Source organism: Dermacentor variabilis, chromosome 1 (genome assembly GCF_050947875.1).
Source record: "Dermacentor variabilis isolate Ectoservices chromosome 1, ASM5094787v1, whole genome shotgun sequence".
NCBI lineage: Eukaryota > Metazoa > Arthropoda > Arachnida > Ixodida > Ixodidae > Dermacentor > Dermacentor variabilis.
In genome coordinates this window covers 242,096,933-242,121,472 of record NC_134568.1, presented here as the reverse complement: position 1 = coordinate 242,121,472, position 24,540 = coordinate 242,096,933, and the positions used below count along the sequence as shown (strand labels likewise).

At 41.8% G+C, this 24,540-nt stretch overlaps 1 protein-coding gene across 3 annotated transcripts in view; it reads right to left on the bottom strand.

The window, feature by feature from the left end:
• LOC142560335 (E3 ubiquitin-protein ligase AMFR-like) overlaps positions 1–24,540 on the bottom strand; it is a 197,501-nt gene that overhangs the window by 65,277 nt on the left and 107,684 nt on the right. For all 3 annotated transcript variants that reach the window (XM_075672347.1, XM_075672354.1, XM_075672364.1), the window contains exons 2-5: positions 20,863–20,955; positions 15,694–15,858; positions 4,241–4,393; positions 3,614–3,654 (exon numbers count right to left, since the gene is read on the bottom strand). In XM_075672347.1, the coding sequence (XP_075528462.1) occupies positions 3,614–3,654; positions 4,241–4,393; positions 15,694–15,858; positions 20,863–20,955 (452 nt within the window). The remainder of the gene's footprint in view (positions 1–3,613; positions 3,655–4,240; positions 4,394–15,693; positions 15,859–20,862; positions 20,956–24,540) is intronic.

Sequence of the window (24,540 nt, the reverse complement as noted above, 5' to 3'; positions counted from 1 at the left end):
GTGTTGCAGCACAGTGATGGAATTGTGTACCAATACTCATGCAATATCAATGGAGAATGCACAGGGTATTATTGTGATGCAGAATCCAGCACCCCTCTTTTTGTCACAACGTTTCCTCAGGAGTTGGCAGTTTTGGCATCATCTTGAGTCAAAATATAGTGAATAAACAGCTTTTTAATTTTGAGTCGAAATATAGACGACTTTTCCAGGCAAAGTGCTTTTCATGCCTTTCTAACAGTCATTCAGCAGTACTGAGCACAAGAAAACACACACTATCAATATTTTCATCTTCAAAAGGGGATAGAGGGGTGACCTGACCTTGCGTCATCCTTGGGGTCTTCACAGTCACCCAAAAACATTGAACATGCTTGAAGACACTTCTTGCCTTTAAGGCATCCTTTCATTAGGCCTTTTGCAACATTTGATGATTTTCTACACCATTCTTGCCCAATTTCATAATACATTTGATATTGACCCTTTGTTCTGCCTGTTCGTTTGCCTCCACTTTGAGAAAGCGAAAAATGGGTTGCACGCAAAGCGTTTGCATACAATTCTGCCTTATCATACAGCAGTTAGCTTGTACTAGAGGTCAACTGGGTCCTTTAGGAGTCTCAAGAGTGAGAGTGGTACTGCTACAAATTTCTTGCTTTTTTTCTGACTCACTGCACAACCTCTTGGGATAGACCTTGAATGTAAAAAATAATTAAATAAAGACTACGTTAAGGTCCCACCAAACGAAACAAAATGCATAAAACACACAACATACACATATAGAGGAACAGCACACACAGAGGATGTATAGAGAAATATCACATTAGGACTGCCACAGAGAACTCTTGACAGTCAAGTACTACGCTTCATAACAGAAGAAAGTTATCACAACTAAGTTAAATGCTAATGGCTGTGAGAATGTGGCTGTCTAGTGCTAAGATGATGCTTCTGTCCCTCGCCAAAACTAGTGCTGAGCAAAGCATCAGTGACACACATTTGCATGTTTCCTTTGACAGCAGGTTACTCTGGTGGAATGCACGTTTAGTACAACTAACCTTAAAGGGACACTAAAGGCAAATATTAAGTCAACATGGACCGTAAAATACTATTCCAGGAAACTTGCAGCACTTGTATTGTGCAAAGAAACTACTTAGTTTAAGTGAAAATAGCATCTGACAGGTCCACATACCTTTAGTGCAATTCAAAATTTTAAAATGCCCAAGGAGTGATGACTTTGCATACGCCATCATCACCCTTTACTGCCATTGGTGAGAAAAATGGCAATTGACTGCCGGCGCTATGGTTTTTTTGTGCTAAACGCAGAAGTACAGCCATGGAGAAACCGAGCCAAGACAAAGCGTTGGATTTGGCGATGCAGCTGCTCTATTTCTAGTGGTGTGGACTATTCGGGCATCCCGCGACATCACGTAGACGTGGCATTTTCTGCTACTTGCAGCATGTGCAAGTTTTGAGAGCCAGAAAAACCAGCGCAGCATTACGCAATAATGAAACTGGTGAAATGCGAGAGCGCGGGCAGCACCAAGTCAAGTGGAAACTAAACCTTTCAACCACCCACACCACTGGCAAGGGTAACCTCAAGGAGTTATTTTTTCTAAGAATCACTCAGAAGTAGATGAATAACATTTTCTTTCGTCTTTTAAAGGGCCCCTGAAATGGTTTGGAGAAATTTTGTAGATGCGTAGGGTACAGCTAAAGCTAATCATTCACACCACAATTTGTGTGAAGCGTCTCATATTAAGAGAATTACGGATGACTACAAGTTACCCTCCTCCATAGCCATGCATTTTCTCACCTTGTTCGCCGACTGATCGGGACTAAGCTCTGCCTTCACTGGCTCTGCGTCATGATGGCACATCGTGTTGTCTACTTCTGGTTATTTAGGAGCGGGCGCGTGAAGCCTCTTCAACTGCTCCACCAGTTGCTAGGCAGTCGACCCCAAGCGAGAGCTATCGAAGCATTGTGCTTTGCGAGCATTTTGTTGCAGCGCCGAACGTGTCTGGTATTCCGGTAACCACAGGTGAGCTGGGTGTTTCGACGGATGGATGCAGGCATAAACTCAAGCTGATAAAGGAGCTTTAGTGTAGACTTACATGAGCGGCCTGATCGGTCTGCACAGTCCAGCCACCTGGTGGTACAAGTGTAACCATGCAAGTGCAAGTGCTCTAACCAAACATTTGAACATTTACAAAAACAATGCGTTCATGATTACGGTCAAGTGAAAAATTTACACCAGCAGCGAAGAAGAATACACTTTGTTACTGCTACTTTGTTTGGTTGAGCTCTGTGCCACCAGGTGGCTGCATTGGGCAGACCATACACACCTGCGCCTTTGCTCTTCCCGTGAAATGGCACGGTCTAACGGCCAGGCCCAGTATGCTTGCGCTTGCGTTTACCTAAATACCGGACACATGAAACACTATTGTGGTAGTAATCCTCCGGCTTAACACGTGAGAGCCATAAACATGCAAATACTGGTGCCGATCGGATAGCGACAGTGCGATGCGCTGCAGCTACTTCACTCGTCTACTGCCTTGCAGAGGGACACAATGGCGCAGCTTGACATACTGCCATTCGCTACGTTTGCGGCCCACAATGTAACAAGGGTGAACCATGGTGCTTGCGGAATGAAAGATTGAGATCAACACTGACTGCAGAGCTCTCAACACGGAGCCATTGTAACATAAGCAGATGACACTTGCTTTGAGCTGGAAGTGTTTGTGTCGTGAGAAGTTGCCCTTGTGCATTCTCTTTCTGTTACTTGCTTTTTACAGAAACAAATTAACTAACACTTCAACTATTATGAACAACATTTGTTCACCATAAAGTTGGAAAAATTATTGATGATGCGCGCTGGGCAGTCAATCGTATACCTCGCCCTACTAGCATCATTAGGGCAACTTGTGTCAAATGGTCAGGGACAGCTGAAAATTTAGCCGAGCAGTGTGCTGCGATTGGTAGCGATGTATATTTTTAAAACGTTATAATAAATTACATGCTTCACATGGAGCACTTGGATGTGTCAATTAATTATCAGCGGGACCTACTCTAACAACTCAGTACGTTTGTACAAAATCGTTTCAGGGTCCCTTTATGCAGTGATCATTTTACGAGTGGTTTAGTACTGGTGACAGAATTATAATAATAAGTGCCTACGTCATTGGGCTATACCTGAATGTCGCGGGGAAGTCTGAAATCGTGTCCTGAATTTAGCTCAATTTCTTGATTACTAAAGCTCTGTTTGCAATAATATTTATGCCTTAGACATTCTCAGGCATTATTCTATCACTTTATTTTGGCTTAATATTTACCTTTAGTGTCCCTTTAAGAAATGGTATACTGTGCTAAGATAGAACAGTTGCATTGTGGCTTGTGGCTAAAAATGTTCTAGTCCTAGCATTTGCTACATAGTGAAGTGTAAGACAACTAGAAAAATCAATAGGAAAATGAAAAAATAAAACAAAAGCAAACAGAGGGCTGCCTCCAATCTTTACTAGTAAAGAAAAAAAAATAATTTGTTTTAATTTCTTGTATAGTTGTGACAATTTGCAGTTAATTGCTTGTTAGCAACGTGTAACACATGGAAGAAAAAATGGATACATACCTCACTATCACATACAATGTACGTACTGTGACGAGAGAACACTGCAAAGAGAACAATATTATTGTTATTTAGACTAACTAGTATGTGGATAGTTCAGTTTAGAGTTGCATTTCGAGTGAATCCTGAGTATTCATTGACACGATGCTTTAATGCATGCCTATCCAATGCATGCCAGAAGTTGTTTTTGACACAAAGTAATTATTGAAGGAAATGTGTCTTTTGCGACATATATGCATATAACATCCGGTCACATTTAAATGCATGAATGCAGCAGCTTCAACATTCTCAAGCAGAAACAAGACATAGTTTAATACAGAATGTTAAATTAATTAATTTATTTAAAAGTACCTTACAGAGCCCTCTTGGGGAATTGTGTAAAGGGGGCGGTACAGTAAATACATACATAAAGATAAAAATACAGTAACATCTTAACAAAGTAAAACATCATTTAGTACAGGAAGATGAGATCGAACCTAAGAACTTAGAGGGATACACTATAAAAGCAAGGGAGTAACAATGTACAGGGTCAGTTATTCCTAAAACAGTCCAAAGTGTCTAGGAGAGATGAATCACTACCAGGTCACAAATGCGCAATGCCAAATGAGACAAAAGGAAATAAAAGCTCACCTCAGCAGCCATGAAGGCAAATGTGTTGGGACCAGCATGCAAGCCAACCACTACACAGACGGCGAAGAGGCCCAGCGAAAGGAGTAGGATCCCACACAGCAGTGCCAGCAGGCGTATGTGTGTCAACTTTGGTGTGGTTGGTGAAAATGACAGCTGCAATGAACCAAGCGGGAGAATAAAAAGGTTACTTGAAGTGCACACAGCAAAATATTGGAATCTTGGGAAGTTTTCAGACCTTTAAAACATGAGCATTTACACTGCTCAAAATTCAAACAGTTTTGCCCGAAAAGAAATGTTGACAGCGATAGCTAGGTATTAGAATATTACATGAAGTAAGGCTCATAGTTTTATGGGCGGTATAAATTGCAGTAAACATTCGCTTACTAATAAAATATGCATGGTGACAAACACACCAAGACATACATGAACAGTTTCTGCGTGTGTTAAAGCAAACATTCCATGCTGCTGCTCCATGTACCATTTAAATGTGCTGTGCCTTTAAATTTCAGCAGATTATGTGACCTTCAACACTGGGTGAGTGGGAAGACAGTGCACAGTGTGCCTTCTTGCCTTAAATGCACACCTCCATACCCACAGGAAATCACATGACTTCTAACACTTGGTGTACAGGCTTGGTGGGCTCAGCCTTGAGAGCCATGCATGCGCAGCAGCACCAGGGACAGCAAAGCAAGGGTGACAACCAAAGCATGCCTTGAGTGTTCATACAGTTTCTATCAAAATAAAATAAAGATCAAGATATAAAATTACAGTTTAAAGGGGCATTAAAGAGAAAAATGATTTTTTCTGCATTAGTAAATTACCTTTCTACGACACCAAAAACACCACTCTTACCATGATAATATGTTTGGTAAGCCAGAAAAAGCGCAAGAGTGAAAGACGGGTGGCGACGCCTCCTTGAAGCTCTCGCACTTGGTCGCTGCGACGTCATGAAATTTGATGGCATCTTCTAGGGCCTACTTAAGTATATAGCGGTACAGATTGACTACATTGTGTTCTAAAGGAACCAAATGTTAAACATAGCAAATTTCGGGAACCTTTACTCAGCCAACGTGGCCAAAATGCGAAAACATATTTTGGAATCCCTGAGGTCACACTGACATACCGGCGTCGGCGTTTCGGTGCGAAATTCAAATACTGATACTTCGACCTTCATTTTCTCATCTAATAATCAAACTATTGTTTTGAAATGACTGCCTGCAGAGTTCTCAAATAATGCTTTATTAGTCTAAGCTGATTTATTGTTTCGCTTTAGTGTCCCTTTAAGCACCACAACTTCATGTTAAGCGCAATAAAATTTGCTGGAACAATCTTAAATTTGCATCACGCAGCTGCATGATGCATAATAAAGTGACTCTTGGGAAACACAGAAATGACACTGAAAGACCATGGTATGGGAGTTGCAGATCAGAAAGGTAGATCTGTGCTTAGTTGACACACAATACAGCATCTGTACAACCTTTTTCATCAGTTGTATGAAAAATTATGAAATGCAAAAAACTGTCATATCTTGGGCCTCTCCCTTCACGTATGGACACCTACCAAAAACATAATAAAACTATATTAGTTTCAAATAATGTTGACTATGCCAACACTGACCTATGAAGGTTTGGTTGCCACTTGTTTTATATTGATTTTTTTTACTGCCACTGTTTTATATCATCGGCCTTAGTGAGATTAGAAGAACTGGTGAGGCTTATACATTGATGAATAACGGACATGCCCTCTGCTATAGAGGTCTCCTAGATAAGAAGCAATAGGGGGTAGGATTCCTAAACCACAAGTACATAGCGGGCAACATTGACGAATTCTAGAGCATTAATGAGAGGGTAGCTGTAGTCGTAATCAAACTTAATAAGAGGTATAGATTAAAGGTAGCATAAGCCTACACTCGAACATCCAGTCACGATGATGAGGAAGTAGATAAGTTTTATGAAGATGTTGAATTAGCAATGAGAAAAGTGCAAACTAAGTATACTGCAGTAATGGGCGACTTAATACAAAAGTGGGGAAAAAGCAGGCTGGTGAACAAGCAATTGGCAACTACGGCGTTGATTCTAAGAACGCTAGAGGAGAGATGCTGGTAGAATTCACAGAAAGGAATAAACTTCGAATAATGACAACCTTTTTCAGGAAGCGTAGCAACAGAAAGTGGACCTGGAAAAGCCCTAATGCTGAAACAAGAAATGAAATTGACTTCATACTTTCTGCTGATCCCAACACAGTGCAGGATGTAGAAGTGATAGGCAGGGTAAAGTTTAGTGATCATAGGTTAGTGAGGGCTAGGATTCACCTCAATTTGAAGAGAGAAAGAGGAAAATTGGTCAAGAAGAAACAGGTCAACCTAGAGGCAGTGAGGGTAAAAGCAGACAAATTCCGGCAGCTACTTGCAAACAAATATGCAGCCTTAGAACAGAGATGATGATGACATAGAGTTAACGAATGAAACCGATACTAGGTTGGCTTCAGAGGCAGCAAGTGAAGTGGGAGGCAAGGCCCCAAGGCAACCAGTAGGTAACCTCTCCCAAGTAACAAAGGACCTAATAAAGAAGATGAAGGTGTCCAACTCGAGAGATCAAATAGAATTTGCGGAACTGTGAAAATTGATCAACAAGGAGAAAGTAAGGGATATTCTAAATTATAACATGTGAAGGACTGAGGAAGCAGTAAAAAATGGACGCAGGATGCAAACAGTGAGAAGGAAAATTGGCATAGGACAAACCAAGGTGTATGCACTGAAAGATAAGCAGGGTAATATCATCAGCAGTCTCGAAGATATAGTAAAAGCAGTGGGAGAGTTCTATACTGACCTGTACAGTACCCAGAGGAGTCAGGATACCTCCATTAGAAACGGTAATGAATGGGATACAGAAACTCCTCCTATAACTAGTGATGAGGTCAGAAGTGCCTTGCAAGACATGAAACTAGGAAGAGCAGCAGGAGACGATGGAATAACAGTCGATTTAATCCAAGATGGAGGAGATATAATGCTTGAAAAACTGGCGGCTCATTATACGCGGTGTCTATCGACTGCAAGGGTCCCAGAAAACTGGAAGAATGCAAACATTTGACTTATCCACAAAAAGGGAGACATTAAAGAATGAAAAAACTATAGGCCCATTAGCATACTCCCAGTATTATATAAAATATTTACCAAAACAATCTCCTATAGAATAAGAGCAACACTGGTCTTTAGTCAACCAAGGGAACAGGCTGGCTTCAGGAAGGAATACTCTACAATGGATCCCATCCATGTCATTAATCAGGTAATCGAGAAATCTGCAGAGTCCAATCAGCCTATCTATATAGCTTTCATAGATTACGAAAAGGCATTTGATTCAGTAGAGATACAAGCAGTCATAGAGGTATTACGTAATCAAGGAGTACAGACTGCTTACGTAAATATCTACAGAGATTCCACAGCTACCGCAATTCTCCACAAGAAAAGTAGAAATATACCTAAAGAGAAAGCGGTAAGACAAGGAGACACAATCTCTCCGATGCTATTCATTGCATGCTTGGAAAAAGTATTCAAGCTATTAAACTGGGAAGGCTTAGGAGTAAGGATCAACAGCAAATATTTCAGCAACCTTCGGTTTGCAGATGACATTGTCCTGTTCAGCAACACTGGGGATGAATTATAACAAATGATTGAGGACCTTAACAGAGAGAGTGTAAGAGTGGGGTTGAAAATTAATGTGCAGAAGACAAAGATAATGATGAATAGCCAGGCAAAGGAACAAGAGTTCAGGATCACCAGTAAGCCTCTAGAGTCAGTGAAGGAGTACGTTTACCTAGGCCAATTAATCACAGGGAACCCTCATCATGAGAAAGAAATTCAAAGCAGAATAGAAATGGGTTGGATCGCATATGGCAGACATTGTCAGCTCCCGACTGGAAGTGTACCATTATGATTGAAAAGGAAGGTGTAGAATCAGTGCATTTTACCGGAGGTGACATATGAGGCAGAGACTTGGAGACTGACAAAGAAGCTTCAGAACAAGTTAAGGAGCGCGCAAAGATTGACGGAACGAAGAATGCTAGGCATAACGTTAAGAGACAGAAAGAGAGCAGTTTGGATCGGAGAGCAAAGATGTATAGCTGATATTCTAATTGACATTAAGAGAATGAAATGGAGCTGGGCAGGTCATGTAATGCACAGGTTACATAACCGTTGGGACATTAGGGTTACAGAATGGGTACCAAGAGAAGGGAAGCGCAGTCAAGGACGGCATGAGACTAGGTGGGGCAATGAAATTAGGATATTCGTGGGTGCTAGTTGGAATCAGGACAAACACTAAAAGCAACAGATGAGTGTTTCGATCTTCTTCTTTTAATACAAATCTACCAGCACTGTAAGCAAATTTTGTTGGAAGTGATGCTAACATTAAAATAAATAAATTAAAAAAAAATTGGAATGGCACACTGTTCATGTAAAGTCACCGTCAGACTTTAACAGTCAAGACACGTTACCTACCAAGCAGCAGATATCAAATGCTTTGGAACTAAAATGCGTTAAGCTAGCAGTTTCAAGGCAACTCAACCAGAAATCTCCAATACTGTTTCACAGGAGAAATTAAAAGATGTTTAAGGGGGGATGTGGCCAAAAAGATCACCTGAATTATTTTTTAGATTGTGGTTGCAAAATTATGCTTAAGCACTCTATTTTCATATGTAAAAAAATTGAGGCGTTTATTCATTCAGAAGACTGTCAAAATTATTCAAATCGAGGCATAGTAGCTGCAGGGCCCACATATTTTCATTCATGCTCCCCTGATGATGGTCACAACAACTAAGCTTTGCCCAGATGGTGGGAACAAGCGAGTATTAGCACTGACAGAGCTGGCACCAGCTTGATCTCCAATTTTTATGAGTGCTCAGCTCATTTTACACTGTTGTGGAGATGACCACTTCCATAGCCATATTGGAGTTCAACAAAGGCGGAAAGGCTTAGGAGGTTTCACAGGATCTCTGTGTCATTAACTGAGAATTTGATTTGCTCTGAGCAACACCACAGACCTGAGAAAAATTCGATGAACGTCTGGAAAACAGACAGCTGGAACTAAATCTTGTCAAAGTGCAGAAAAGAGAACCTGCTTGGAGGAGGAAGCTCACAAGGGTTCTGAGGGTACCACAAGCGCAGCAGGAGAATTCTGAAATTTTACACTTCTGCAAAGACTGGTCTGCATTCTGGCCAAATATAATGCAAATTGACTATATCCAATAGTAAAAAGCATGTTTAAAACTTCTACCATCATTTTTCTTTTCTTTCAATCTTCGGCTGTTTTCACTGCTTGTGCACCAAAATTCTTGTACTTAATATATTGACTAAATCTCGGCAAAACTTTTGCATGCTCATGCACAAGAATGCGTAAAATGCAAGTACCTTATTTAACTTTCAACAATTTTGGCTATGCGCTTTTTAGGAAACCACTCATCGATGTTCTCAGTAATAATATTTGAGGTATTTTTTTTGCTTTAAAGTATAAAGCTAAAATAAAATTATTTTTAGCTGATTTTCAATTAGTTTTTAATAAGGAGCAATATATGTTATAATGTTTCCCTACACCTGAAATGAAGTGCCAACCTTGCGCAACAGACCATAACTTTCCCCACTTTCAGGAGTCACAGAAAAAGAACCAGATAAGATAGAGAAAAATTAAACATATATTTGAAAATGGGAGATTTAACTCTACATCTTCATAAATTTCATTCAGTTAGTTTTGTTATTAACAAAATGAGTTTCTGAGGTGCATCTCCCCTAATTAAACTATGTTTACGCTATGAATGACAAAGGCTGCACATTACTCCAATATGCAAGACATCCACAAGCATCATTCATTATTCAAGAGATACACACAAGCTGTAAAAAGCAAACATGATTTTTGGAAGCAAGATATAACAGAACACAAGCTGTGCTTGTGCGTAAAAAACAGATGCATTCCTCCCTCTGTCATCCTGCCCCCCTTAGAAAAAAAGTGAGCAGTATAGTACAACACTAAACACACTGATCTAGATTGAGCCTCATACAAGAGGCTAGATTTTGTAGCCACCACAATGTCAAACAGGCATATTACATCAAGGCATAATGCTAGTGCTTGCCACAGTTTGCAATTAGCCCATGTAGTCAGTAACTTGAGCAATGGGACCACAGGTAGCCAAACTTGGCTATATAATATCACAGAATAATTCTGAGGAACAAGCGTGCTCAAAGGCATGTATATGAGGCCAGCCAGCACATAAGTAAGGAATCATTCTACTATATTCATGACAGAACGCCCTTGCTAAGCTATATTTTTTTACACATCTGCACAAAAGGCACGTTTATCACTTTAAGTACAAGCTACCTTTATTTTGAATGGCATCATAGGAAACACTGGTTGAGAATGGTCCTCTGACTAGTACAGTTAAACCACGATATAACAAACTTCAATATAACAAAATTTTCGACACAACAAAGTATTTAACTTTTCATAACCTTTTGTCCATGGAACACCATGTATACAAAACCTCAATATAACGAATTGTGTTTTTATGCCATTTGATTATAACGAAATTTCACTGCCATCGCAAAGGAATGCCGAGACAATAAATAGAAACTTCTGCTTACCAGATGGTTGAATTCAAATGATTGAATTACATGCGGCTGTTCCCGAACCCACCACTTAAATCACGCACAGCGCGACCCCCGTGAGCAACTGCCATGTTTTGTATAAAGCCCAAGTGCAATAAGATCCAATCCGGGCACCCCGCACAGCACGCACACTTTGTGCTTTAGGTGTGAGTGAAAGTGTGCGAGGGTGAGACAAGAAAGATGGTGGCTTCACAGTGTTGCCTTCCTGCGTGAGCAAAGGGAAAGAGGGGGAGGGGAGCAAGCTCGCGGTAACGCGATCAAGTGTGCGCGAGGGGCGGGGCAGTAAGTAGGCGCGCTGGAGGTTTCTGGCGCCTCTCCGCGCAGCCGTGGTTGCCCATGACTGTAAGTGTGGCAGAGCGCATACACAGCCACGCACCCTGCTTTAGAGGTAATCTGCCGCATGTGAAAAGAGTGGGCGTGCCCAGACAGCATGGCACCATGTAAGCTGTCTTACTTAGTATTGGAGGTTGCGTAAGCTCGAGTTTCTGTGACTCGGAACAAGAGGTAGTCAAAGCATTTGCTCCCTGATTCCCGCGCTTTTCCTGATAGCGTCATCTCAGTGCGGGAGATGCTATCAGCCAAGGGCACGGAGTGCATGTGAAAGTGTGGCTGGCTTCGCTTAATTACTACCCCCGAGAAGATATCATCAACGTAATATGTGCCATGAAACCGTATCATTCGTTGCCAACTGCCAAATTGATCAAAATGAATTGTTTTCTCATTCAAATGAGCTTTTCTCGATTGCCCGATAATCCAGAAAATTCTGCGATGCCTTTCCATGTAAGAAAAATTGAACGGTGATTGTACTTATTTGCGTAAAAGGTAGAGTTTTAATAGAACGAAATTTCGATATAACAAAGCAAATTGCCAATTTTACCAACTTCATTATATCGAGGTTTAACTGTATTGTACCAAGATGAGTATAACCCCTCAGTTACGAATATTGGCCAACCGTTGTTACGTCTTTTACATCAATATATCTTTATGGAAACATGGTGCAGACTTCACAGAAAGAAAAAGTTCTACCCGTTAGCACGAATACATAGCAAGGTACCTCTGGCCAGTCAGTATATTTACAAAAGGTAACCAGTCGAAAACTCGCAGATGATCGACTGTTTCAAGGAAAAGACTGAGATAGTTGTTACAAGTAGTTGTGCCAGTGGCGCAGTAACAGGGGGAGCCGGGGGGCCGTGGGCTCCGGGTGCTAGGTGCCAGGTGGAGGGGGGGGGGGGGAGGGAGTCATATAAGTCATATAGGCTTGACTGGGTGTAAATGGTAGCGGAACGTTTCATGTGCAGGGCGCTCGTGTAGTGCGCTCGTGTAGTGCGCTCGTGTCCCACCATGGTTTGTGTGTCGTCAGTATCTATACATACAATGTTACATTGACCAGTTTTGTATCAGTTTCGGGGTGTTGAATAATAACATTGTCTCCTAGTCATAGCTAACCATCTCTTTGTCATTTTGTTGTTGTCACGATGGCGTCCCACAGGGCGGGGTATTGAGCCCTATTCTCTTTAACCTAACTATGGTTGGCCGTGCTGAAATATTACCCAAGACAATTCACCAATCAATGTACGCTGATGATATTTGTCTTTGGTCTTGTGCAGTGACTCATCTTCAAGAGCGCACAAGAATTTGGCAGGCTGCCATCCGAACTTGTTCATATCTCCGCAAACAAGGCCTTAGTGTGTCCATCGAAAAATGCGCATTAATCACGTTAACGCGCAAACCCATGGCACCAGTCCCTATTTCTTTCAATGGCCAGGGTATCAAACATCAGAAGTATCAACGCTTCTTAGGTGTGATTATTCTCCCACTGGCATCTACCTGAAGTGGAGACTAATTTTGATTGTACATATAATGAGGTTCCTGTGTGGAAAAACCTGGGGCACATCGGTATGATCCATGCTGCAGTTGTACAGAGCACTGTTTCTGGGCTCTTAACAATACAGCTTGCCGGTTTTTGCGAACACATGTAAAACAAACATTCGTACCTTTGAAAGTTTGCAAGGCCAGGCTCCACGGACACATCTTGGACTACCACAATGCGCTTCGACTCATGCAACACTCATGCTTGCTAGAGACTACTTGGTTCCAACATATATAACAATTGACAACCTTAAAGCACACATTACCCAGTCATTATATTGCTGCTTTGCCAGCACAAAGACCTCAAGCCACATTTTCCAAACTTGTTGCGACACATCAAGGCTTTCTTCCTTCCATCGGGCTTTACCCACTAGCAGGACCACTGTTACCCCACTAGTGGCTACGACAGCCACAAGTACGCCACATGATTCCAGTAATTACAAAGAAGACCCGTAAATCAACAGTGGCTCTATGTCAGTTCACAGTCATTAATGAATAAGACATATGAACAAATAACGCAGATTTACACTGATGGATCTGTCTCAGCCACCTACTCCACAGGTGCTGCTATCATCCCGGCCTTACAAGTCACAATTAGGTTAAAGGTGTCCCATCTAACGACCTCTATGGCAACAGAACTTGCCGATCTACGTGCTATTGTTAATTACATTGCACAAGCCAAACCTCGAAAATGGGTCATTTTTTGTGACTCCAAGGCAGCCCTTCAGAGTCTGCAGTCAGCCTTACGATGCAAGACCCATGAACAACTGGTGTTTGAGATCAGAGAGGTTTCCATCAAGCCTTCATAAATGGACATGACATCATCTTCCAATGGCTTCTGGGGCACTGTGGCATCGTAGGAAATGACCTTGCTGATGATGCCACCCGGTCAGTCCATAAAGAAACTGTGACACTTCCTATCCCCTTATCAAGGATTGACGCTGCGGGTCATTTACTTGCTCAAACCAAGACTGAAACTTTGCGGAACACCCCAATTTTCTCCAACTGCCATCTCCACCAGCTGGATCTTACATTGAGGCTGCTGATTCCATTGAACTTCTTCTGCCGCGATGCAACCTTACTGTGCCACCTTTGGTTTAGGGGTGGCTTTTACGAAAGCCTACTCATTCCTTATTGGAATGACCAACACACTGATTTGTGACTCGTGTAAATGTGAAGAGACGATCGAGCATGTGTTGTGTTTACATAATCTCTACGAGATCGAATGCGATTCTTATGACGGTGTTAAACTGATTAGATAGCAGACCATTTTCAGAGACTAAGATTCTTCGACCATGGCCCCACGCGTCACAGGCTAACAAAGTGACGTAGGCACTGCTACGTTTAATGAAATCGACTGGCCTCAGTGACCGATTATAGGCATTAAGTTATGGACAACCGTACATATTCCCACTAATAGTGTCTTCTTCCCTCCTTCCCTTTTCTTTTCTTTCTCAAAACCTTCCCCTGTCTAACATTGCAAATCGGACGTGCGTCTGGTTGACCTACCTACCTTTCCTCCCTTCTTTCTTTTTCCTCCTCCACCTCCTCCTGTTGTTGTTGTGTGACCTCATGTGACAAATATAGTTTCCTGTTTCAGCTACATTAAATTTTACAAAAAGGTGAATTTTGTGAAGCTATCTGCCAGTATTCTATCACATTATGTGTCTTTGTGGCCATAGGGAACTCGGTATCGTGAAAGCTATGACAGATAATTAATAAGCATATCTTAAATAACTGTGTAATTAGCAATTATAGAGGAAACATTGCAATTCGGGAATTGAGGACCCAAAGTCATATCATTAACTCAACAAAAACTTCTTCTCTAAACAAAATCATCTTGGGTGCTAGAGCCTGCAGTACTTTGGCACTATGGGCAGCCTAATATGGCAGTACCGAAAGAAATATGAAATAGTGCACCAGTGACGTCGATCTCTCTATCCTCTCCACTGCGAGTGCAGACCAACAGTAGTGCAAGCTTTCACTGGCACGGCATTCATGGTGGCCTTCTTTTTTGCACAGTAATGCCAGGAATTGACATGGAGCGTGCTCTATTCCCTTTCCAATTTTGTAGTGGTACCGTAGCTTGGAAGATCATGTTTACCAATAGCAGCAAATAAAGAAAGGCTTTATGGATCAGAATGAAGACAACTCGTAATTGTCACAGCATTGGCGCCCGTGCATCAAGGAAGCAGGTGGCATTTTCTGATAGGGTGGGGAGGTCAGTGTCACTGTTCAGGGCTGGTGACAGCCAAAATACTGCACGCCGTAGTACCTACGACATTTTTGTGGAGCTGTTGTTGGGCAATATATGACTGTCGGGCTTCAATTTTGCAAGTGCAATATTGTCTCTAAAATCGCTAATTAAGACTTTATCTTTTTTGGCTGCCAAACCTTACAGTCTGACAGCAGATGTGCAAATTTGCTTATCACAAGTTATCAGTGCAGCACCCTGTGTTATTTGGTACAGAAACTAAAACAGCCTGTACACCTGCTACATTAGCGATCTCTGGGAACGAAAGCGAATGGGGAGTGGGAGGGGTGTCCAAGGCGGCTGTGCTGGTGCTGAAAGTGCTGTGGTGCTGAGTGCCAAAAACATGCAAAAATAAGTTGCATCTCCATATGCAAAGACCATGACTGAACAGGATAAATACCTTTGATAATATAAGTACTCTGTGTATGACAAGGCAAGGCTAGTAAATGCTTATGCAGTTTACTATATATATATATATATATATATTTTAAGGTGATGCTGACACCATCTCTGCAGTTAAAAAATTTCGCCACCACTGAAAAAGCAGAGAGATGGAGAAAGTTCGTTAATGCACTGGGATATATTCATTATAAGTAACCCTTCGTCTTCTACCATGCTGTGTATAACAGTATTTGATTACACTACATATGTAGTATGAGGGCAACCACGGCAACTCACATATTCAAATCGATCCTTGCAGAGCTGGGCCAGCAGGTGGAGGAAACCCAAGACAGAAAACCAGCTGCACCAGAGAACCACTTCATCCATGTACTGAACGTTCATCACGCCAAAAATGAAGATAAATTTGTAGAAGACGAAGTTCCAGAACTTGTCTTTCATGTGCTGCAAATCAAAAAGGCACACTTGTTATGAGAAAGGAGTTTTGTAGGAGATGGAAAATGTACGTGTGAACACAAACAGCATTTCAACAATATATAGGATGTTAAATGTTAAAATGCTGTACAGAATGTGAACCAAATAAAGTTTAGTTTTTTCTTGAGCATCTGCGGCTAAGCACAATGTAGCAGGTTTGATTCCTGGCTACAGCAGCTGCATTCCGGTGACCATAGAATGCAAAAGCATTCATGTGCCTTTTAAAGAACAGCCAGGTGGCAAAAATTAATTTAGAGCCTTCTACAATATCACTGCTTGTAGCCTGGAGCTCAAATAAATAACTAAATAAATAAATAAATAACTCTGTGACATAATTAGAGTTAACACACAAGACCAAAAAACAGAAAAGGTCTTCAACTGAAGTTCTTCTTGTTTTCCCTTTAAATCAATGACAGTGGATGCCAAAGCAGCTTTGAGTGTACTGCCATGAGATGGCAGTGAAAGGTTGCTTAAGAACTACACATGACATTGTCACAGTAAATGCCATGGTTGAACAGGTATAAATTGTGGGCACTGTGCTTGTAGCAAATTAAATCCATTGACATAAAGTTGATTTTCATAACATAATAATTTGCCCATGTCAGTCCAGCTGCTAGTTTACGTGGTACTTTATTGCTGTTGTGCAAAGCAAAAATGTCGTGTGCTGCACAAACTTGCTTCCAATTTTGTTGGTGTAGGAGCTTGTGTGTCTCATCAAAATATCTTTTCAAAGATGGACAGCCAACCAACACTGAAGCTCGCAATATTTTAATGGCCTAAGCTTGTGCTAAACTATGGAAAAACAAGAGCTTCCCAAGCTTTCTTAACTTGTGACCTTCTCCCATTGATATGGATCACCACATCGTGCCCTCCCTATTGTATGCACGATGCCATAAGCATTCAGATTTTAGTGAATGAACACTAGTGCAAAGAATGAACTTAGGGCAACTCGGGTGGTACCTTAACCATGTTGAGGAAGTGGTTTATTTAGATTTTCAGTACCTCCTTTCACCAATTTGCACAAGAATGCAGAAATAATTTTAAGTAAAGAAAAAACATTGCATTGAAAATGAAACTGGACTGGACGGTCAAGAGAGCTGCTCCTCACGTCAGTGATGTGATGTTACAGGATGCACACAGCAAGAATGAGAGTCACTGGCAACATATTCAGCCAGTGTGTTCAGTTACAATGAAATCTAAGCGTTATTTTGTTGCACAGCTCTTCATGGCAGAAAAGAAAAATAACAAAAGATTGTGCTATGAAGGTTACATTTCTGCCAAAGCCTTTACAGCAGCAGACAAGTTGAATGCAGTCAATAATAGCAATAAGAACCATGCAAACTTTGTTTTAAAGACAGCTTCGCAAGATGTTAGCATGTTCAATGCTGTTCCCATTCTGATGTCATAAACGGCAAAGAAAGGGTGGCTAGTAGACGAGGGCTGCAATGTGGGCTTGTTGGTAATGCATCTTCAAGGGGTGTGCGGTAGCGCGATTAAAAGACGGGACAAAGGAAGACACACAGGGACACGCACAGCGCTAACTTCCAACAATGCTAATTATTGAAAACCAGGTCGTACTTATAGACTCAGCCAACATGACTCACAGCCACGTGGATAGATAAACAATCAGAGCGAAACATTTTTGTGAGTGATATGTTCAGCCATGCGCAAAAATTTCATTTCTCTTTCAGAGAGAGCCAATGACAGTTTGGTGATACATGAATCCCCTAGGGCATCAATCTGCTCGGCTTCTATTATAAGTCTAGTGAGTTCGCACTTACTTCTACCAGTAATAGTTGTTGATTCAAAGAGAGGGGAGCGCTTATGTTGCTTGCAATGAAGGGAGAGAAACCCATCTGATACAACTTTGTCGACTTTATTTCTGTGTTCACGCAGTCTGAGATTATTTTTGTGTTCGCGCAGTCTGAGATAGGCTGCGCGAACACAAAAATTTCTACTTTAGACTTTTCTCTCTTCCATTATCGTCGCGGGTGCCACTGGTACTGTATAAATCTCTACAGAACTCCTCAGCCACTTGAATTATCTCATCCATATTAGTAATGATATTGCCGGCTTTGTCTCTTAACGCATACATCTGATTCTTGCCTATTCCTAGTTTCTTCTTCACTGCTTTTATGCTTCCTCCTTATCTTCGCAAAGAGGATGGTGGCCCACATTAAACCAGTAATCAGTTTGTCCTGTGATGCATGTCAGTCTCGTTAGTATGGTATCTTGCATTGTGAGCTGCTCATTTTGCTTCGAAACCTGCTGAAGGCAGGCCAAAATAAGCACTTTCGGCAAGAGATCCCATGTCTTTGATGCATTCACTAAGATCCCTAGATAAGAAGTTTCTGCATAGCACCATTCTGTCACCTTGCTGCCGCCCTCCTCATCTTTGCACTCTTGTGCCATTTCCAGTGTGTGATTAGCTTAGTGCGGTCACACGGCATAAAAAAGGTTCCAAAGTTTTTTCACTTAACAAGGTTGATGTGAACATATGCAAGAATAAGGTTTACTGCACGGAATACAGTTTCAAAACGAGTATCAAGAATAAATGTAGTATGTACACCACAAACTAGAAGCTATTTGTTTCCGAACACATGTTGAGAGGTTTGTAACCTTTTGGCGACACTAACTGCGCTCCATGAAGGGCGATCAGAGAAGGGGAGAAGGAAACGGGGAATTGTGCTAACTTGAAATTTATCTATGTAACCTCCAGCCATTGGGGTCGCCATTGGGGTCAGGCACATGTATGCTCACCAGTCAAGTTCGAATTATTATTTCAGGACTTAAGTAATGAAAGTTTTGTCCCATAGAAATATATATGAGCACCAGAAAAGTGCAACAGAAAGGTAGTTTGTGTACCACTATAATGGTTCACGCTAAACGATGTGCATAAATCAAATGATTTGTGGTTAACAGTTTCTTTTTTATTCTTTTGCACCACGTCTATGGGAGCTAAAACGAGATCCCCAATAAGCAATCTGGGTTAACAGTAGAGCCCACTTATAACGATTCCAGTTATAACGAATGCTCGGTTATTACGAACTAAGATAGCGTGACAGTCATCATTTTGATGTGTCTATGGCAGCCCGTCTCCGCTAGAACAAGCATATCACAGCTCCGAGCTCGCCTCCAAGCTCCGAGTTCAGAAGGCAGTCTGGAATTGAAGTGCGTCAGATTTATGCTTTTTCTTGTCGCTCTTTGACGCCTTACTGCAGTTTCAGTTTGTCTCAGTTGTGTATGTGTCCAGCTTGGCTGATTCTAACCCAGGCCCATCATCATCAACTGCTCTAAGGAAAGCAATGGAAATTTAAAGAAAAAAAAAAAAGATTGCAGACGCATTTTGCTCACGGTGCAAGGAACACCAATTTCTCGAAAAAATATGGCTCGTCGAAGTCCACAATTTAGAACATTATTAAAGAGAAGGAGAAGATCTTGAGTTGGAAGATGAACACTGACCCTTTGACAAGGAAATGACTTCAAAAAACAATGTATGCCGACATTGAAGAAGCCTTCCTTAAATGGTTTGCTGGTGCTTGCTCACGTAATGTCCGCATGAGCTTAATGTAATGAGCATCACATAATGTGCCCATGAGTTCATGCTTTCTAAGGCTAAGAACTTCGCTGTTCATCTGGACTTCGTAGGCTTCAATCGGAAATTCGGAAAGTGGCTGGCTACATTGCTTTAAGCTATAGCATTCGATGCTGTAACTTAAGCATGGAAGACGATAGACACAGCGCTTGTGTCTGTCATCTCCTATTGTCCCATTCAAAAGAACTGTTTCTTCTCCCAAGTCCATATCATTCAGCCTAATTTCAGCCATTCAGCACACTTTCTTCCTAACCATTCCACCACATCGCCAAACTACTGTAAAAACCGGAATATAGGTCGCACATATTTTTAAAAACTGCGACAAAGAGCCGACCCCTGCCTTATATACCGGTCATTTTTTACTGGCTTGTACCGGTTTTTATTTCTCATTTCTCTTTTTAGAATTAAAGTTTGGGGGAGGGGGGGGTTGACCTATATTCTGGTCCAGCCTATATTCTGGTTTTTACGGTAACTGCTTGTGCCTGCTGTATACCTTTTCCTGCTGTCATCTCTTAAGGTACCCCTCGCCTATGTCATGTACCAGAACATCTTTCTTTCCTTAACCATATCTGCACAAATTGAAAAAAAAAACTGATTGCTGCTTGACAATCTCTTGCTATGTAGCATGAATAGATGTTTTGATAGTATAGCTTCATTTATGTAACGGCAACCTGTGCAAATATTCTGTGTAGAGCTTTTACACTGAACAGCTTAAGTACTACTCATTTATGCTTATCTGGCTTCATTTCCTCCTTATTGCTTTTGTTTCTGCAGTGAACAGTGATCACTGTATGTGCTCCACTTGTAGATATTTTGCTTTCATTTTCTATTTCACTACTCATGGATGCATTGTCTACTATGGCACATACCAAACCTCCTGTTCCCATGCGATAGCTTTATGCTTCAGAGTCAAGTAGCAATAAATAAAAATTATCATTGCAAAAGTTCTTTCACTACCCCACATGCCAGGGACATACTCCTATCATGCTTTTAAACTTGTGTTAGTGTTAAATAAATTGCCACTGATGCCACTCAACAAGAAAGTGCAAGTAGAGATGATAATAACTAAAGAATAATAATAATAATAATATTTGGGGTTTTACGTGCCAAAACCACTTTCTGATTATGAGGCACACCGTAGTGGAGGACTCCGGAAATTTTGACCACCTGGGGTTCTTTAACGTGCACCTAAATCTAAGCACACGGGTGTTTTCGCATTTCGCCCCCAACGAAATGCGGCCGCCGTGGCCGGGATTCGAACCCGCGACCTCGTGCTCAGCAGCCCAACACCATAGCCACTGAGCAACCACGGCGGGTGAAACTAAAGAATATGAAAGCCTTTTTTCTTTTAAAAATATATGACTGCGTTTGCCCCTTACCTGTTGCTCGGAGACACGAAGCTCACCAAATACAAGCTTCTGTATGACTTTGCCAATCAGGATCAGGCAGCAATAGGCCATGTTGATCAGAGTCTGAAAAATGAAGAAAAAGAAATCAATAAAATAAAGAATTGTAATCAAGTTTGATCAGAATGCATATTAACAAAAGTACAAGGTTACTTTGCTGTTCATCATGCAAATGTCTGTAAAAGCAAACAGCACAAACTTTGCACACATCTAATTAGCTGTCTGCTGCACATTCATGTAAAAAAAGCATAGTAAATGTGGCAGCTGGTCACAAAGCCAACAAGAGACCATGGCAGGTATAATGTAGCCATTCCTTTGGCTGAATTCTATTCCTTTCTTACAATCCACCTATCATGACCAGCTGAGCACTGATGACAATATTATGTATTCCCCGTACCAACCATTAACAAAACACGAATAGGAATAGAATTGGAATAGAACTGCTACATTATCACAACTCTGAATTGGTTATCTTTTGTCCACAGGCTGTTGCATCATGGCGATACACTATCGCCACCACTACCGCATAGCTTCTTCCAAGTCACCGCTTCGCACAGCGAGGTGCTGCTTCCACGGCTGCACACCGCACCTTTTAGGTCTCGACATAAGGCTCTGTTCTCGACATGCATGGCTGCACGGCCACCATTATCCGCCATGTTGACTATCTCATTGGCTGTTGAGAGCTCACGTGCCTTGAAATTTGTGCCGGGAAGCGAAAGTTTTGCAAAATGCAATTTTGCGTTTTCATCAAGATGACGAAACGTGATGTGGGGCTGCAAATTTTATCGAATAATACATTTTTTTGGTCTTTGGCAGCTCAATTTTGAATTTTCATCAAGATGATGAATGTGACGTGGGGCTGCAAATTTTATCAACTAATACATTTTTTTGGTCCTTGGCTGCTATATTGCGATGTTAGCACTTCAAAAAGAACATCAACAGTAGCATACAGAAGCCAGTGCAATGCATCTGCAATTTTGTGAATATGTGGTGGCGATCCAAGATAGGTGCCATTAGGGTGCCTCGATGTTAGCGCTGCCTCCCGCCATACAGGATGGCGACACCTTTTGACCAGGCCCGCGCCACGCCACCGCCATATTTGCTGGGGTGACTTGTACGGTTCGGTATGCGCAGTGAAGCGTGTGTCACAGTTTAATAGCCAGCAAACTCTACCATGCCAGGCTGCTGCGTACCTTTGTGCGCCAGAGCCACAGAGAAAGATCATAGGTGCCTTCGGTTTCCCCGTGACTCAGAATGCAGAAAAAAGTGGGAAATCCAAGAGAAATGCGACTTTTGGAAAGCCACAGACAATTCAAGAATTTGCAAGGTAAGTGTCTTGCTTTCTATTTATGTATTGGATTCGCGCTTTAAGTGGCCTTCATGCTTACATTTAATTTTATCGTGAAGTTAAGCAACTTGACAACCTAAGTGGGATAAAATGGGGTTGCAGTTTGCCTCTCGTATCCTCAGTGCAATCTTTCTGTACCTACAGTCTGATGACTCAAACATTCAAAACATTTTCTTTTTCTTTTATCTTCACTGTGATGTTGACCACTTCGAGGGGAGGCGGCAAGATGGTCGTCGGCTTCTTAAATCAAGCACTCTGCCCACACTCTTCGACTTCACGCGTGAGTGCAATAGCGCCAGAGGCCTTTTTTGTATGAAATTTAAAGTGCCGCGCCTAGCATCTGACAATCTGTTTTTTAGTCTTGCACAGCGGCACGTACGCAGAGAAAGAAGCCAGCATCTCGACGTCCTGTGGCTGGTGTTAAAATTCAAGGGAATGAAACCACATCACCACTTCACTCGACAAGAGAAGCAGATGCTCAGATGTTTTCCACGGAGAGCAGCGAAGAAGAGTGGTCCTCCCAAGAAAATATGCACAAGCTCTGCAGCTTTGGAACAAATATCTCCTTTATGTCCGCAAGTGAACTGTGTAAAGCATTTCAAGATGCTGAAAGAAAAAACAACAAACTGAAAGAAAGCCTGATGCAGGCGAGTAAGAAGTTGAAGGCTTGTTCAAAAAAAGCGAGGAAGCTGGAGGAGAACCTTTCTTCATTGATCGCGAACCTTAAATTTCTTAATGATGATCAGAAAGCCACTTTGCAAAAAACTAACAGGAAAAGTTGTATCTAAAACAGTCAGACCATAAAGAAGGCACTGCAACTAAAGTTTACATGTGGTTCAACTGGGTATGACTTGCTGTTGGAACAAGGCAACCCATTACCTTCACGACGAACGCTGTGCAGACGACTACAGCATTTTTCTTTCAAGCCTGGCATCCTCACTGAAATCCTTAGTGTCATGGAGACAAAACTGTCAAGCAATGACCAACATTGAAAAGGACTGCATTCTTTTCATGGATGAGATGGAAATTAGAAAAGGTGTGGAGCTTGACCGCGGCTGCGACTCCTTCCTTATTTGTCAGTGTGTAAGAAAGTACACCACACCTTGCATTTATAGCGCACATGTTCTTTTGCATTGGTACATTTCGCAAGCGCTATGTCTCCCTCCACAAAAAAAAAAAAAAAAAAAAAAAAAAACAGTTATCGCTAACGCTGCCGTGTCTTTTTTTGCCTTGTTTGCTGATCTTGCAATTCATGACTTATCTGATCTACAACGTAGTTGAAAACGTCTTGCGGTGATTAAGTCCTTCTGCGCCTGTATTTTGAATGGTAGCTCCATAAACGTTCAGTTTGGGCCACAAGCGCGAACTTTATTTCGAAACATTTCATGAAATAAGCGAAGATGCACCAAAAACAATTCGCGGTCTGTGAAGCTCGAAGCTTACTCTAGCCCTTGCTTTATTACAAACGTTCAATTCACCTCCTCTGCTTTTGAGGTGAGATGCAAATATAATGATACACAAACGCGTAAAATCTCCCCCCCCCCCCCCCCATAAAACTAACTTTATTAGAATCAGTAAACCCAGATCCTAAATTTGCGGTATCTGCCATAGCGCGCCGTTACGTGCTCCAACACAATATGACGGCGCTGCCGGACGTGTCACCACCCTGTACGGAGTAGCGCGGATCGAGGCACCCTAGGTGCCATGTGAGCTTGATGATTGGCTGAAGGAATGTGCCTTGGGGAGCATGTCACAGGAAGGGCCATTTTGTAAATGTCAATTTGATGTTGCATGGCGTTGCGCTGAGCCGCCATTGCAGAAATTTTTGGCCATAATTTGTGGCGCGACGAGCCGCTTGAATTATGCTAATGAGCAGCCATATGCAATGGCAGACAAGAGGAATGCGTATCGCCAAATTTCCCTCATCGTTTGGTGCCATGAAAATCCTTCGTTCATAACATGCCAATAGTATCTGCACTGCTCTTGGGTGGTGTTGGCATATGTTTCCGGCCATCATTTTTTAAAAGAACGCATTTATATGAAATAATATTGGTTGAACAGCAAAAACTTCCTGCAAGGTTGTCCACTTTTCACTGCTGTGTTTGTATTGCAATCAAGATTAATGACTTTTCACATCATCCGAGGTTATGACAACGGTAGTTTTTTAATTTATAAAAAGAAATCCACGAAAGGCGGAACTTTGAAGTTTTCTCTCGCGGTGTGGGTAAACAGCGAATAGAACAAGAGATGGCGGCGCCGGCGCTAGCGTTCGACAAGCGGATACATCTGGCGCACGCAACGCT